This window comes from Zalophus californianus, chromosome 9 (genome assembly GCF_009762305.2).
Source record: "Zalophus californianus isolate mZalCal1 chromosome 9, mZalCal1.pri.v2, whole genome shotgun sequence".
Lineage (NCBI taxonomy): Eukaryota > Metazoa > Chordata > Mammalia > Carnivora > Otariidae > Zalophus > Zalophus californianus.
In genome coordinates this window covers 93,456,170-93,472,780 of record NC_045603.1, presented here as the reverse complement: position 1 = coordinate 93,472,780, position 16,611 = coordinate 93,456,170, and the positions used below count along the sequence as shown (strand labels likewise).

Genomic DNA, 16,611 nt, shown 5'->3' with positions numbered 1-16,611 from the left:
TAGTTTTGGTTTGATGTAAAGAATAAAGAACTGTCTATAAATAATCATTATAGTGGTGGTATTTATTAAGCAATTACAATACATTAGCAATGAGCTAAGCACTTTTCATGCAGCATCTCATATGTAATCCTGGCAGCCGGCTTTTCATAGGGGTATTTTTTAGTCCCTAACCAAATAGCTGTTCTTAACCTAGATCTGACTGGCCTCAAAAGTCTGTACTCATAACCACTGTGCTGTCTGGCAAAGTAATAGACTCTCCATTACTACATATGTTTAAGCAGAAGGATCTTCTTTTATAACTTAGAATTAATTCTTGCAATTCACAGGAGTATGGAGGAGCAGTGTGGCATAATGGGAAAATAACACAGGGAGTTAATTCAGGGATACAAAATGTAACACATTGGCCATATGATCTTGGGAAGTCATTTAACCTCCCTGAGCCCTGTTTTCTGCATCTCTAAAATAAGGATACTAATACCTACCTCAGGGAGTTAAAGGGGGAGGATTAGTTTATGTGAGCAGCATGGCTTACATGTAGCATGTATTTTGTATATATCAAGGGCTCAACAAATAATTGTTGTAATTGTGCAAAAATTCCTTCTAACTTTAACAATTATGATCATTGGACTTTGACCACTATCATTTTAACTTTGTACATTTCTCTCAGTATTTTTGTTTTTGAAGGAGGGGGAAAGGCAGAGGGAGAGAGAGAGAATCTTAAGCAGGCTCCACACCCAGTGCAGAGCCCACTGTGGGGCTCCATCTCACAACCCTGAGATCATGACCTGAGCCAAAATCAAGATTAACCAAACTCTCGGTGGCTTAACTGACTGAGCCACCCCTGCACCCCATTTCTCTCAGTATTTTTTAACATCAGGGCTACTTTATCTCTAAAACAATAGTTGTTAATATCCCAATTAGAACAGAGGCTTTGGCTGCTGGATTTTATTTTGTTATAATTTTGTACAGATCAGGTGTGTGTGTTTACTTTTTATAGTTTTTTTTCTATAGTGTGGTTTCCTTTTCTGATGGAAAGTAGCAGCCACCTCCTAATTTGCTCCTGTCTCCTTGGAAACCAAAAGAAAAATCAGTAGGCCTTTGGGGGCAGTCTGAAGGGCTTCTTGTTACTAAAATACACAGGCATTAATGCATAGAATTTATAGTAACTATTTGGATGACCTGTAGGCCATTTGTTTTTCTCTGTTTCTTGACTGTCCAGGGAATTGAAATTATTAAATAAGTGAGATGCAATTGGATGTGACACTAGTTTTGCTCTTGAGGAGTTTTACAACCTGTAGAAAAAACAAAACATCACAATTAACATAAGGCCTAGGATTGTAGAAGCATAGTGCTTATACGATGTTATAATACCTATCATTTGTTGAATGCCTGTTTACCATGTACCAAGTGCTACACTAGTTGCTGTCCGTGCAGTTTCTTTTTTCGTCTTCCAAACAATCCTATAGAGGAAGTATTAATCATCCTCGTTTTGTAGGTAAGAATGCTTCCCTATAACAGTGATAGAGCTTAGACAACTTATTCAGCTCCCACAGAGATTTAAAGTCAGGTCTGTCATAGTCCAAAGACTCAGTTCTTTTCATCACCCTGGAAGAGGTGGGCCATAGTCCTAGAAAACAACCATGTAGAGGAATTATTAATTGAGCTGAGCCTAAAGGAACAGCCAGGAGTTTGATGGGATGTGTTGGCTTGGATCAGGAGGGGTGGAGGAAGGAATTGCTAGGGAGGAGGATAGTAGGAGCAGAGTGGACCTGAGCAGGCTGCTCTTGGGGAGTTGGGGTGGAGACAGTGAGAAGCTGCTTGACCAAAGAGAGGGGTGCATCTTGAGGAGGAGTAAGAAGTAATTTCAGAAAGCGAAATTGTGGCCGGATCATAGATGCTCTTAAAAGCCAAGAAAAGGAATTTGGAGGTGATGCTGTAGGAAGCAATTATAGCTTTATGTTTGTTGTAATAGGGAGCAGAGTATTGACACGTTGAAAGCTGTGATGTTTTTTTGATGATTGGTATGACAGTAGCCAGAGATGGGCACACCAGTTAGGAGGCTGCTGTAATTTTCTAGTGATGAGCTGATGAAAGTCTGGATTGGTATGGGGACAGTGGAAGGAAGAACAAATCTGACACATTTTCAAGGAAGAAATGACAGGACTTGGCAGGCTGGGTGCAGGAAATAAAGGAAAGGGAAAAGAGCTATAGGGCTGCTTGCTGGGAGGAGCGGCAAAATGGCAGAATTGGGAAGGGAGTGTTAACCTTAAAACTTGTCGGTTATTTTACCAGCAAAAATGGTTTTATTCAAGAATATTAAAGAATTGCAATTTGGGACTAGCAAGCTATGGCAAAACCCGAGGCAGGCGTGGGAAAACAAAGGAGAGGACTGCTCTTTTATAATGGAAAGGAGAGGGGGAGTGGAGAGGGCTGTTAAAAAGTCCATTGGAGTAAACTGGGAGTTTGAAGTGTAGCAGCTTTTCATTGGCTGAGTTATGACAGTCACAGGGTGGTCTATTGCAGGCAAGGAGAAAAATCTTTCTTCCTCCTGTGGGGTAGTAAGGTAGTTTTTTTCCTATGGGAGTTGCGAGGTATGTCTCTTCCTGTTGGGACCTGCAGTTGACAATGGTAGGGTGTCATAGATCCCCCTTCTGACCTTCTCATTCCATTCCATTTTATTTTATTTTTTAATAGAAGTTCTTTGCCCAATGTGGGGCTTGAACTCAGGACTCAGATCAAGAGTCACATGCTCTAACGATTGAGCCAGCCAGGCTCAATCAACCTAATTTTAAATTAGGTTTCCTTTTATTAGTTTTGACAGGACATTAATTTTTTAAATTGACCCTGCACAACCATAGCTGGTAGTCGGAGTCATTTCGGTGCTGCACACTGAACATTCCCTGGCCTAGCACCATTATAGTTTTCTTGTCATGGAGAACTCTTAAGAAGGTGGTGCTGGGGATGGAGTGAGGTGGGGAGTGTGGTACAAAGTAGAAGGGGCTGGTGTTTAGCAAAGTTTGTTCTCCTGACTTGATTTCCTGTGGATCCATTGAATGCAGTATTATAGTCATGGCAGATGCCTCTATGCTGATGTGCTCAAACACAGATGCAATGTTTTATAAAAAGCAAGCTAACAATCTTGGGTGGGAGCTGAGAGGATTATGGATCTCCATAGTATTATTTTACCGAACATGCCAAGGACCAGTTCATCCTTCTGGGTCTGTATCTTTAAACAGAGTGATTGTTAATATGAATGTATGGTCCTCATGTTGGAAATTGCTACCCTCATTTAGAAGCCATTAACCTCTATGTTGATAAAATAATGTTCTTAAGTGAGCATGTGAAATCTGTGCTGAACAGCTGCAGCCTTTCCGGAACACTAACTTAAAAAGTGCTCGTCATACTTTTTGAAAATCAAAAGCATGTGGGTGGGATGAAGTCACCTGAGCAATTTTCTATAATTACAACTTTCAAGGCCTTTCCTTTGTCTTTTTCAGGCTGACTTAACACACACGCACACATGCATGCACGTGTACACACCCCAGAAGCCCAAACACGATTTCCCTATTTTTCTCTCTAGATTTTTTGCACTTCTATTTTTGTTAAATAGTTGTAGTTCCCTAAGAAGGTATATACTTTCTTGTTCCTCTCCTAGTTTGATACCTAGTATCTCTGAGGACTTTGGAACCCCCCCAAACAGAGCTACCTAAAGACTTCTGAGCCATGAGTGACCCTTCTGAAAGTATGTCTGGGTGCTTTGCATCTAAACCGACTTCTCTAGGGTAGCACTGGAAGCCCCCAAATGTCATGACATCCTAGAAAATGAACCAGGAAAATGTTAGAATTATCACACAACCTTTTGTATGTGATTACGTTTCTCAGTGCTATCCTGGGTCGGCAAATACTGGAATTAGAATCCTTACCTATGCCTAGGACCAGCCCACACTGGGAATTAACTTCTGCATTTTGATAACTAAGGTAAGTTTGCTGCTAATGTTCCCTGAAAGAACGTGAATACGGAATAATATTGTTTCCATTTGTGCCTTTTAATTAACTGAGGAATGGAACGGAAAGGGTTTTAGAGAAGACTTCATGAGGGAGGATTAGTACCTGACATAGTTCAGTAGTTCCCTCATAGTTGGACACATATTTAAGAATACCAGCACCAATTTTTCCAATAAGCTAACTGAAAATCTGAATTTTAGCTTATTTTATGTGTGGAATAAAATTGTTGGCTTTCCAAAATCATTCATCAAGTAGTGCTTTACCAAAGTGATGTTAAACATGAAGCAGCATAATATATCTGTCATACTATTTTAAGAGTCACTCATTTTTCTTCCTTTTTTTTCCCCTTCCTAAGTAACAAAAGTTCTTCACCTAGAATAGAATTTTGGGCTTGCATTTTCTACAATATTGATAGCTCCTTCTTGTTAGTGAAAGCAGAGGTACCTTTTTTAGGGAGGTTAAAATTATTAATTTCTCTCCTTATGTTATCTTTTTTCTTTCTGGCAACAGGGGCAATACAAGTCTTCCTGAAGGCATTTGAAGAGATCTTTGTATACATGTATAGTGCCTTGGGTGGTAGAAATGAGGTGCAGTGTTACTTATTTCAGCAGATACACTAATGCATTAAAAACAAGTGACAGGAAAAACAAACTGCAGTTAGTAATCTTGTTGCTTCAAAATGAGCAAACATTTTGGGAGAGCAAGTTCTTGCTGGACATCACTAAATAAGAATGAGTTGATGTCACACTTGGCAAGAAGCAACTCTCAAAATTTTTTTTCCATACAAATAGTACAACATGGTGGGGAGGAGGGACTGCGGGCAAAGGGTAAAGAATTATAGGGGAAAATAAGCTAGAGAAGGAATGTGAGAATGAGTTGTTTGCTACAAAAGAATTAGTATGATATAAAAGCCATGTTTGTTTTGTCAAGAGGAATCTGAGCTGGAACATGAACTGATGAAGGGGAGAGATGTTTACTGGTCTCCTCCCGCACTCCCTCCCAGGCTGTTGTGTGCTGATCCCTGTGGAGGGTTGTGTAACCGCCTTGACTCATTTTCAGGGAAAAATGGCCCCTGTAGCTGTTTTGGCTCATCAAAGTGCTGCATCAAGTACAAGTGAAGAAGTTCCTAAAACATAATGATATCAAACTCAAAACATAGTTATTTTAATTAGGATTTGCAGACACTGGGAGGTAATACAGCAGGCTGCCGCTTATGCCACCACCAACCTCCCCCTTCCCAGAATTCTGTGTGGCATTAGGAATTTGGACAACCCAATGGCCAATTTTACATATTCCTAAAAGCCAGGAATTGTCTAAATTAGCTAAATATCTATTGAAATTAGCTGGAGCTATCTGCTCAGTGAATGCCTATGGTCCAGTTTCATAACAAAGTGGGAGAGTGGGTTGAGGGGAATACTGGCATTTTGGGTAGACCAGTCTTCATTGTGTGGGACTGCCCTGTTTATTGGAGGATGATTAGCATCCCTTTCCACTGAATACCAGTAGTGCCCCCAGTCTCTGTGACAGCCAGACAGGCTTCCAAATCCCCTCCCCACCCTAGGGCAGAACGAAAACCAGTATGTGCTTTACAGTTTTATTAAGCAGCACGATTTTCTTTGTTATTGTTTGTTTTATATAAAGTTCTTAGTCTTAGGAAGCTGTGCCTTTATAATTAATACTGGCTTCATTCAGAATAGATTTCACAAAAGACACTATTAGAAAGATGGATGGCAGGGAAGGACATTGTCAGGAGAGAAAAGAATGAGATGGCGCTGTCTTCTTGAACTAGCCCATTATTGTTCCTCCAGATCCCCAGTTCTGCAGGTGGCTCTTCTTTTTCTGAGAGGCAGCGTATGTGTCCCCAAGAGTAGAGAGGCAAGTGTAGAAGATGGAGTAGGGGGAGATAACAGGACAGAGGGACAAGATTTGGATTGGGATATAAAGATGGAAGACATGGAGGTGATGAAAGATGGTAACAGAGAAACTGGAGATTCCACAAGGCATACGTTGTTAAGCTCACAAGGTTGGTATTTCTGGGAAGGTTTTGTGTATTACAGATCTAGAATTTCCAGGGGGAAAACTCGTCTGTGATAATTAAATCGGTTAAAGACTTCCACATGCATGTTGAATTACAGTATTTACTGCCCCTTCATAAGTTTGAGTTTTTAAGCCTCACCTTCAAAAGATACTGTGCCCTTCTAGGTACTTAGCCGGCAATTTAGGTACCATCAGCTGTTGCTTTCAATATAGGTTTCGTGGTGTCAACAGCCATTTTCCTTAGCTTTAGTTCACGGAGTCACTAACCAAAAGTGACATATTTTTCCATTCATCTGGACTTTCCGAAAATACTGCAGTGCTTTATTGGAAAAGGTAAGCATAAACCTTAGCCAAATATTAGCATAAAAATTAACTAAATTAAATGTTATTAAACAAGGAGTGCAAACAGAGAAAAGTTGTGAGAAATATGAACAAAAATCTCACTCTGCTTATCATTATCAGTCACTGCTTAACTTAAAACTTTGGTTTTGCACCAAAGCTCAATTAATTGAGTATAAGAACATTGCTTTTAATGCTTCTCAAACCTTTTAAGTTAGTTTTGAAGACATTCAGTTGCATGCATATCACTGGATTTTTAGGCTTCTCACTAGTTGTCAAACACTCTGCTTGTCTTTCCTCAGTGGAAGTCTTGTTTTTGTCACAGGCTATCTTTCTGAGCAGCCAGCCAGTGCATCACTCCCTCCCTAATTGTCTACAATTGTCTAGTTTTGCTAATTCAGCATGAGTAGAAATTACCTTGGCACCACGTGGCTAAAGAGTGTATGTTTTCGGGGCACCTGGGTGGTTCAGTTGGTTAAGCATCTGCTTTTGGCTTGGGTCATGGTCCCAGGGTCCTGGGATTGAGCCCCGAGTCGGACTCCTTGCTCAGCGTGGAGCCTGCTTCTCCAGCCTCTTCTGCTGTTTGCTCCGCTTGTGCTCTCTGGCTCTCTCTTTCTCTGTCAAATAAATAAATAAAATCTTAAAAAAAAATAGTGTATGTTTTCCTGAATGGCTGCTAAGGTGGCCAAGGATGGATTTGTGGTGGTGTCATAAACCTCTGTGGGAAGCAGAACCATAGCTTCCATCAGGTTTGCAAAGGGGTCTCAGACCTAAAAGAGTTTAAGAATTACTGCTGTGGATATAGAGCCTTGTCCTCAACAGAGATTGCCTGCTGCTACCTAAAAATTTGTTTTGGTGTTCATCATGCCCAGGCATTTTTTTTCATGGCTTTGCCTTCTACTACATCTTTATATAACTCTAAACAGTATCTAATATTTTTTAGGTGTTTTGACTTTATATAAATGGAATTCTATTGTATGTATCCTTTATATATACTACTATAACTTTTCTTCTTCCTCCTCCTCCTCTTTTTTTTTTTTTTTTGGTTTATACTTTTGAGGTTTACCCATGTTGATATATACCTCATTTTCACTGCTGTATTGTATTCTGTTGAATGACTGTTTCACAGTTTATTTATCCACTGTCCTGTTAATGTTTCTTTCAAATTTTCTCACTCTTAAGCAGGGCATGCTTGTACATGTCTCCTTGTGCACATGTATGATAGTTTTCTTTAGGTTATGTAACTAGGAATAAATTGCTGTTTAGTAAGGGACAGATATTTTCAGCTTTACTAGATACTGTCAAATTATTCTTCAAAGTGACTATGCTGATTTACATCCTTTCTAGCTATGTATGGGAGTTCCTGTTCCACATCCTCAATAAAACTGATATTGTCCCAGCTGTTCCTTGTTTACTGATTAATTTAAAGACAGCACAGTGCATAGCAACCATCTCAAACATAAGGTCAGATGCAAACTTATTTTTTTATACCGGGCTTCCTCTTTTAAAGGAATTGTTGTTGCTTTCAGAGTTACAGATCCAAGATAACTATAACTTAAAAACATTTTTTTAATGTTTTTTAAAATAGTATTTCTTTTTTACAATCATAAAATGGAAATATGATTATTTTAGATAGTGTGGAAGACAGAGTTACAAAGAAGAAAACTAAAAATTCCACCACTTTTGTTGACATTTTGCCATGTATTTCCTTCTGGTGTAAACATATATATGATACACATTCACTCTGCATTTAGAATCATGCTGAATTTGTCATTTTATATCACAATTTCACTTAAAATTGTATTTCCCATGTCATTGAATATTATTTGAAAACACCATTTAATAGCTGCCCAACATTTCTTTTTTATAAATGTGTTATAGTTTAATTATTCTCCCCTTGGAGGACATTTTTTATATTAAAATAATACTGTAGTAAACATTCTTGGTATATGGATCTGAATTGCAGTTTGTTTCTTTGAGATAGATTTCTAGAAGTCAGTAAATATGGAATTATATTGAATAGATTATAAGCAAGGCATCTAGGGGAAAAAACAGTCAAAAGAGAGGAAAACGGGACATGTTTTGGGGGCAGGGGGAGGTCACAAGATCTATTAATTTAACTTCTCTCATATTTGAATTGAGTGGTGAATGTGTCTCTTACCTGAATTTGGAGACCCTTCTCTTATTAGGGACCACGTTAGAGGTGAACTTTATCCTACCGTGGACACTAGAGAGTTGGTTGTACATTATAGTGTTCAAAGATTATAAAATCTTAAAATGGGAAGGAATTTTTATTTATTTATTTATTTTTAAATTTTATTTATTTACTTGAGAGGGGCTGAGGAGAGAGAAAAAGAGAGCACGCAAGAGCGGGGGAAGGGAGAAGCAGTCTCCCCAGTGAGCCCGATGCGGGACTTGATCCCAGTACCCTGGGATCATGACCTGAGCTGAAGGCAGATGCTTAACCAACTGAGCCACCCAGGCGCCCCTGGAAGGAATTTTTAGTGTTCTATCATTCTAGTTGCAAAGTCCCTCAGCTGTATTTTATAGACTATTTCATCAAAGTAGACTTCTATCCTTGACTTGTTTAATATCTAACCCCACACAACTCATTGTCATACAAGTTAATTTGCTCCTTTATTGCACAGCTTTGATTAGTTGAGTGTGGTTCTTTTCTTTAACCCAAAGATTTCCTGTAACTTTCATTTGCTGTTTAATTTGTTCTTTTAATGAAGGGCTCCCTAAAAATACTTATGGGAGTATTTTACCTTTACATGTTCGTCTATTAGCTTCTACTATAATTAACATGAAAACAAACATATGTTTGACCGACTTTTAGTCTTTGCTTTCTTCCAAGGTACAACTCATCTTTATAGTAAAAATGACCTGTGTGATCACAGGCAAGATAGAAAACTTTATACACATATTTTTATATGTGGTGGGCAGAAAAGTTCTAGTGTGTTTATAGAATATACTTCTCACTTTATTACTATTTATTAGAAGTTGCCTATAAGCAGTAATTTTGGTATACACAGTCCCACTTTTCTGCTAGTAATAACAACCTTTTTCTTCCCATCTCTATCTCTCTCTCTTTTTTTTGCGTGGAGGTGTCAACATATATTATCTCCTTTAATCCCTGTCTAACCTCTTAGGGTAGGTAGGCAATTTTCTTTTGGCAGATAAGACTCAGAGAGGTTTAAAGACCTTTCCTGTCACACAGCTGTTAAAGGCAGAGCCAGCATTTAAACTCAGGCCTAATTCTAAAACCTTAGCATTTAACCAGTTTGCCCATCTGTCTAAGTTATATTAATTTCATAATAAAATCAGATGTATTTCTGTTCAAAAGATGTTCATGTCTTTGGGTATATCAGTTAGCATATCATATTGGTAGTGTGTTGTGCCACTTTTGGAGGTATATTGCTTCTGCTTCCTTCTCCTTCATCATCTCCATTCCTCTTGCTTTGGTTTGGGCACACCAAAGATTTTCTTCCCCTGATTGCCCATCTCTCCCTAGTGCCCTATGGGGCTCCTTCCTGTTTCTGGGGAAACTGAAGCACAGAATGAGAAAAGAGTAACAAATGATCACATAATTTTTTTTTTGGAATATTATCAACTGATATGTTCCATAAAGGAGGATGTTTTCACAGCTGTGTGCTTTAGGGATAGTGGGAAAATTTGAATTTTTATTGCTCGAATATCTTCTACAACAAAGGCACATGCTTGATGGACTTGGAATGTGGAAACCTGTTCTCTCAGTCAGCCCTGTGATAGAGATCTTTGTGTTTATGGTCACATTGGGATTCAGATATGTTATCTCTGTGAACTTCAGACCAAGGGTCAGAGAACCAAGGAGTGGACTTGCTAACTATATGATTTAATTACCCTAGATCAATCAAGTTTTGACTTGGCGATGACGAGATATATTGTGTGTGCATTTTTATGTAGTTGCTACGGGAAAGGAACAAAGTTTAATCCTCGGTTTTGTTGACCTTTGGTACCACTTTTATCTGTAGTTCCATATAAAACTGCCTTTGCCAAGTTTTCAAAAGGCTGCAGTCAAGTGATTTACAGATAAAGCCTCATTCACTACTTGCATAAGAAGAGCCCATATCTTCAAATATGGGTGACGTAAGTTTACTTTAGAGACAGGAATGAGTTCATTTCTTTGGAGAGATATGAACAGAATGTCTCTTGCTCTGGTGAGAAATAAATTTAAATCAGGACTTTGCTTAGAGGAAATGGAATGGAGCAACTAAGCTCCTAAGCCAAGGCCCAAGGGGGCACCTATTGTGTGTTGTAGGATTCATCCAGATATGAGCATTCCTCAGTACTTCATACGAAACAGCAAACATCTATGGAGAACTACTTTGTATGTGGCAATAAGGTGCTTATGTGCCTTGGGTCTTTCAGAGACAAAAATACATGATTTCTTCCCTCAAGGACCTTACCAGGTAACTGAGGAGAAAGCAGGAATGTTGATGATAATACCAAAAAGGATGCTATGATAAGTGCCAAAAATGAATCTTCAACCAAGTATATTCCAGCGATACAGCACATAGAGTGAGATTTAGTTATAAATGAGCTATGCTGCTACTGAAAACATTTTGATTCCAAAGCATAATCAAATCTCAAATAAGCAAAACTGTCTTAAGCCTAAGTTAAGAGGAAAATGGTATTTTATTTTATTTTATTTTTTTAAAGATGAACAGAAATTTTTTTTTAAAGATTTTATTTATTTATCTGACAGAGAGATAGCGAGAGAGGGAACACAAGCAGGGGGAGTGGGAGAGGGAGAAGCAGGCTTACTGCTGAGCAGGGACCCCGATGCGGGGCTCGATCCCAGGACTGTGGGATCATGACCTGAGCTGAAGGCAGACACTTAATGACTGAGCCACCCAGGTGCCCCGAAAATGGTATTTTAAATTAGTTCCTCAAGTAAGTTGCCATATTACGGACACTAGAATTTCAAGAGTTAGCAACTCTAGCTCTTATGGTTTGGCTACTGTATTATCTCTCTTAAATTACAGTAATATTTCTGTCACCAAAAATCATTAATTTACAGTATTTTTTTTCTGTTAACTCCAGTACATATTTCCATCATGTGATATGTTGTCATGATTATTGTTACTATTACTCTACTTACTTTGTATAGGGGATAATAAAATCTGCCTTTTAAAGTCATCCTCACAATTAAGTAAGATAAAATATGTAACATGGTTAGCACAGTGCTTGGCTAAGAAAATGTCATCATTTATATTAGCTATTGTTTTTCTTCATTTTCTTATTTCATTCCCATGAAATAGAATGCTTTATATAGCACCTGACAGAGTTAAATTTTAGTAAATTATAACAATATGTGGCTTATTGTTTACAAAGGGCTTTAACGTGTGAAAATGTGTCAAGGAAACCTAACTCAAAATTGGAGTCAGGAAATTACAGAGGGTGGGCTCTTAAGCACGTACCACTCATCACAACTTGCATAGTCCAGCAGGAAGAAGGAAGATTTCCTCTGGATCAAGCAAGCTGCCTTTGCCTGCAGCCAATAAGAAGCCACTACCTCTTTAACCACCTGCAGCCAATGAGAAGCCGTCTCCACTTTGAACTCTCATTATTCCCCAGTGAACTTTTGTTCAAAACAACCCCTCCCAACTTCCTCCTTTTCTCTATAAGAAGATGCTCTCCTCCTTTGTTGCCCTGACTTGCCCACAGTTCACCATAGTTTGCTTGCCCCAAATTGCAGTTCTTCTAATATTCCCTAATAAACTCGACTTTGCTGGCTGAATCACTTTTTTTTTCTTTTAAAAGGTTGACAAACATATATTATCTCATTTAATTCTTTCCACTCCCTTCAAGGTATATAGTATTACCCCTCTTTCACTGATAGAGAACTTGAGGTTAAGTGTATCAGTCAGATCTGATGGCTGGTTTAAGCATACAAAGAATTTATTGGAAGGATAGTGAACAGCTGACAATCTCTAGAAGAGCTCTAGAATCAGATTTTGAGCCACCTGCCTCAGCATAATGGCCAAAATCATGCTGCAGAACTTAACCCATTGACGTCACTACTGCTGTCAATGACCAAACACTTGACACATCCTGTACCACAAACAGTGCTGGCTGGCAGTGTAGACTGACCTTTGCCATTGGTTCTGCTTCTATTGCTGCCTCAGAAACGTTTTTTTTCCAGAAACTGCTGTCGCCAGGGAGTGCGCCTTGTAGGAGGTCCCTTTTTTGCAACATTTGCTCCCCATTTAGAGTTGGGGGTGGCTGCGTAAATTGATGCAGTTCTGTCCTGTGTTTGTGTTCCAGCTGCAGGGCAGGTGGGGAAGGCCCTTGGTCCTTCGGCTGCTCTGTATAATAGGCTAATAGGCTCTCCTATGTGCCACGTATATGACACTTTGCTCTCTTGCAGCTCCTTCACTCTATCTCTGTCTTAACTCTCTCTCTATATATAGAAGGAATATTCTGCATTTCTTGCTAATTGTATATAAGTGGAGTAGAAATTGAGATTGTTTTATTAAGTAGACTTCATGTGTGGAAAATCAGGTTTCTTTTCCTAAAATCTGTCTTGTTCTTAGTAATTAGCTGTTATCAATCAACAGAAATGCCTCAACATTTTAAGTTGTTAACAGGTGAGAACTTTCCATCTGATCAGGGTCTTTTCTCCAGGATAAACATTATCCATTATCCGTATATTATGTGTATTTCCCATTATCCACTGGAGTGCAGAGTATGTAATCCTTCAGGGAAGCCATGAGTTAACACCTGCAAGAAGGGCAACTCTTTTGAGCAGCAAAGTCGTGGCATTAATATTTCGGATTTCTTTTTGGTTGTGTCCTTTTCCTAATACTTCATTTGTTTGTATTTAAAGTGAATCTGTGATTCATCTTTCTGAAAATCTGAAAAAGGAAAAATTTCAGGTCCCCAGTGTGATTTGCTGTTGGCTGTAAAGATAGGCTCCCCTCTTTTATCGTCAGTCTTGGTGCCTTGCAAAGGCACTATTTTTAGGAAGTTGTGTATACTTTAGACTACTGTAAGTAGCATTATGTGTTAAATGCCAATTTTAAAAAGAACACTTTAGTTCCTCAAAGCAAACTCTTTTAGAAAGGGAAGGATTGTTGGGTGCCCCAAACAACCATCCTCATTTTGTCTGGAAAGCTGCAGTTTTGGGGTGTTGATATTTCAGCGAGTGGAGAACACCAGGGTGTGGTGAACACTAGCTGCCACGTTGCAAGGAGGACTCAGGTGCTCCATTTTTCCAGGCTGGGATTCCTACTTCCAGACAAGTGAGACCGTGTGGGCTTTCTGTGTTTATTCATTGAGAGATGTTGAAAGGTTGTGACTTCTGAACGAGGAATGCATTTCTTTTATACTAGTAGACTACTAGTCTACTAGTATATTTTATTTTCATACTCAGAGTAAGGGTCTTCTGAATTTAAATGTTTCTTTCGGCAAATAATTCTAAATTAGTCTTGGTCCTTTAATTAAAAAAACAAAAACAAAAACCCAAACCCTAGTCTAGCAGTATAGAATACTACTTTATCTTCCTCCTCATAGAAACATGAAATTTTCAAAGTTTAGACTTGAAAGAAAACATGGTTCAACTCAGTTTTCAGAGAAGGAAATAAGACTTGTTTTTCCCTTGGTTTGTCCTTTTATGTTTTAAGTTTTGTTCCCTACTGATCACCTCCCCCTCCCCCTTGGGTGCTTTATTAGAGGGTATTGAAATCTATCTACTTGACGTTTTATTGTGGTAAAATAGACATAACCTAGAATTTACCAGTTTAACCCTTTTTGAGAGTATGATTTGGTGGCATTAAGTATTTCACATTGTTGTGCAACATTACCACATTACCACCATCCTTTTCCATCATTCCTGATTGAACCTCTATACCCATTAAACAGTAACTTCCTATCCCCCCTCCCCTCAGCGCTGGCAACCATTATTCTACTTTTTCCCCCCTCCATTAATTTGACTATTCTGTGTACTTCATGTAAGTGGAATCATATGGCATTTGCCCTCTTCTGTCTGCCTTATTTCACTTATTATTCCATTCTCAGAGTTCATCCATGTTGTAGCAAATGTCAGAATTTCCTTCCTTTTTAAGGCTGAATAATATAAATTGTAAGTATTTACTCCATTTTGCTTATCTATTCATCTGTTGCTGGATGCTTAGATTGCTTCCATGTCATAACTTCTGTGAATGTGAACGTACAAATATCTCTTTGAGAGCCTGTTTTCAGTTCTTTAGGGTGTGTACCCAGAAGTGGAACTGCTGGTAATCATGTGGTAATTCTGTGTTGTGTTTAATTTTTTGAGGAACTGCCATGCTCTCTTCCACAGTGACTGTACCATTTTACATTCCCATTAACAGTGCATAAGAGTTCCAATTTCTCCACATCCTCACCAACACTTGTTAGTTTCTGGGTTGTTTTTTGCCTTTTTTTTTTTTTTTTTTTTTTTTTGTAGTAGCCATCCTAGTGAGTGTGAGGTGGTATCTCATTGTAGTTTTGGTTTGCATTTCCCTTATGATTAGTGATGCTGGATATCGTTTCATGCCTTATTGGCCATTTGTATATCCTTTTTGGAGAAATGTCTATTCAAGTCCTTTGAATATTTTTGAATTGGGTTGTTTCTGTTCTTTTTACAATGAGTTTTAGGAGTTCCCTATATATTCTGAGTATTATTCCTGTATCAGATACATGCCCTTTGCAGATATTTTCTCCCAATTTGTGGGTTGCTTTTTTACTCTGTTGATAGTGCTTTTTGGTGCACAAAATTTTTAAATTTTCATGAAGTCCAATTTGTTTGTTTTTTCTTTTGCTGCCTGTATCTTTGATGTCCTCTCAAAGAAATCATTGACAAACCTGATATCATGAACCTTTTGCCCTATGTTTTCTCCTAAGAATTTTATAGGTTTAGGTCTTTGATGCAATTTGAGTTAATTTTTGTATGTGGTGTTAGGTAAGAGTTTAACTTAATTATTTTGCATGCAGATATCTAGTTTTCTCAGCACCACTTGTTTAAAGAACTGTCCTTTCCCTTATTGAATGGTCTTGGCACCCTCGTACAAAATTATTTGAGCGTGTTTGTGAGGGTTTATTTCTGGGCTCTCTGTTCTATTCTGTTGATCTAGATGTCTGTCATTATGCCAGTACCATACTCTTTTGATTATTATAGCTTTATAGTAAGTTTTGAAATCAGGGAGTGTGAGTCCTCTAGTTTTGTCTGTCTTTTTCAGGATTGTTTTGGCTATTGGAAGTCCTTTGAGATTCCATATAAATTTTAGGATGGGTTTTCTATTTCTGCAAAAAATGTTGAGATTTTTATAGAGGTTGCAGTGAATCTGTAGATTACTTTAGATGACATTATGAACTCAATACCAGAAAGCTAAATAATCCAATCAAAAATGGGCAGAGGACCTGCATAGACATTTTTCCAATGAAGATGAACACATGGCCACCAGACAAATGAAAAGGTGCTTGACATCACTAGTCATCAGGGAAATGCAAATTAAAAGCACAATGGGTGGCTCAGTTGGTTAAGTGTCTGACTCTTCAGCTCAAGTCATGATCCTCGTTGTGAGATCTAGCCCCAAGTCAGGCTCCATGCTCAGTGCAGAGTCTGCTTGAGTTTCTCAGTCTCCCTCTCCCTCTGCCCCTCTCCCTGCTCTCTGAATGAATGAATATTTTTTTTAAAAAGCACAATGCAATATTTTATACCTGTCAGAATGGCTAAAATCAAAAACACAAGAAATAACAAGTATTTGCCAGGATGTGAAGGAAAGAGAACACTTGTGCACTGTGGTGGAAATGCAAATTGGTACAGCCACTGTGGAAAACAGTATGGAGGTTCCTCAAAAAACTAAGAATAGAGTTACCATATGATCTAGTAATTCCGCCACTGGGTATTTATCCAAAGAAAACAAAAACACTAATTTGAAAAGATATATGCACCCTTACGTTTATTGCAGCATTATTTACAATAGCCCAGTATGGAAGTGTCCATTCACAGATGTCCATTCGTAGATAGACACACACACACACACACACACACACACACACACACACACACACAGGAATATTAGTCATAAAAAATAATGAAATCTCACCATTTGCAACAACATGGATGGACCTTAGGGGTTATAATGCTAAGAGAAATAAAGACAAAATAGCATATGATTTTACTCATACGGAATTTAAGGAATTTAAGAAACAAACCCAAAATAG

The 16,611-nt window shown here is 38.4% G+C and overlaps 1 protein-coding gene across 3 annotated transcripts in view; it reads left to right on the top strand.

Annotated features, from left to right (window-relative positions):
* The window catches only part of BORCS5 (BLOC-1 related complex subunit 5), a 98,221-nt gene that overhangs the window by 31,660 nt on the left and 49,950 nt on the right, over window positions 1-16,611 (top strand). The window contains exon 1 of one of the 3 annotated variants that reach the window (XM_027594836.2): window positions 4,543-6,028. The exons of the other annotated variants lie outside the window; for them this stretch is intronic. Within the exon in view, the coding sequence (XP_027450637.1) occupies window positions 5,767-6,028 (262 nt within the window). The 5' untranslated portion in view covers window positions 4,543-5,766. Of the gene's footprint in view, window positions 1-4,542; window positions 6,029-16,611 lie in introns of those variants that run through there. 3 annotated transcript variants of the gene reach the window in all.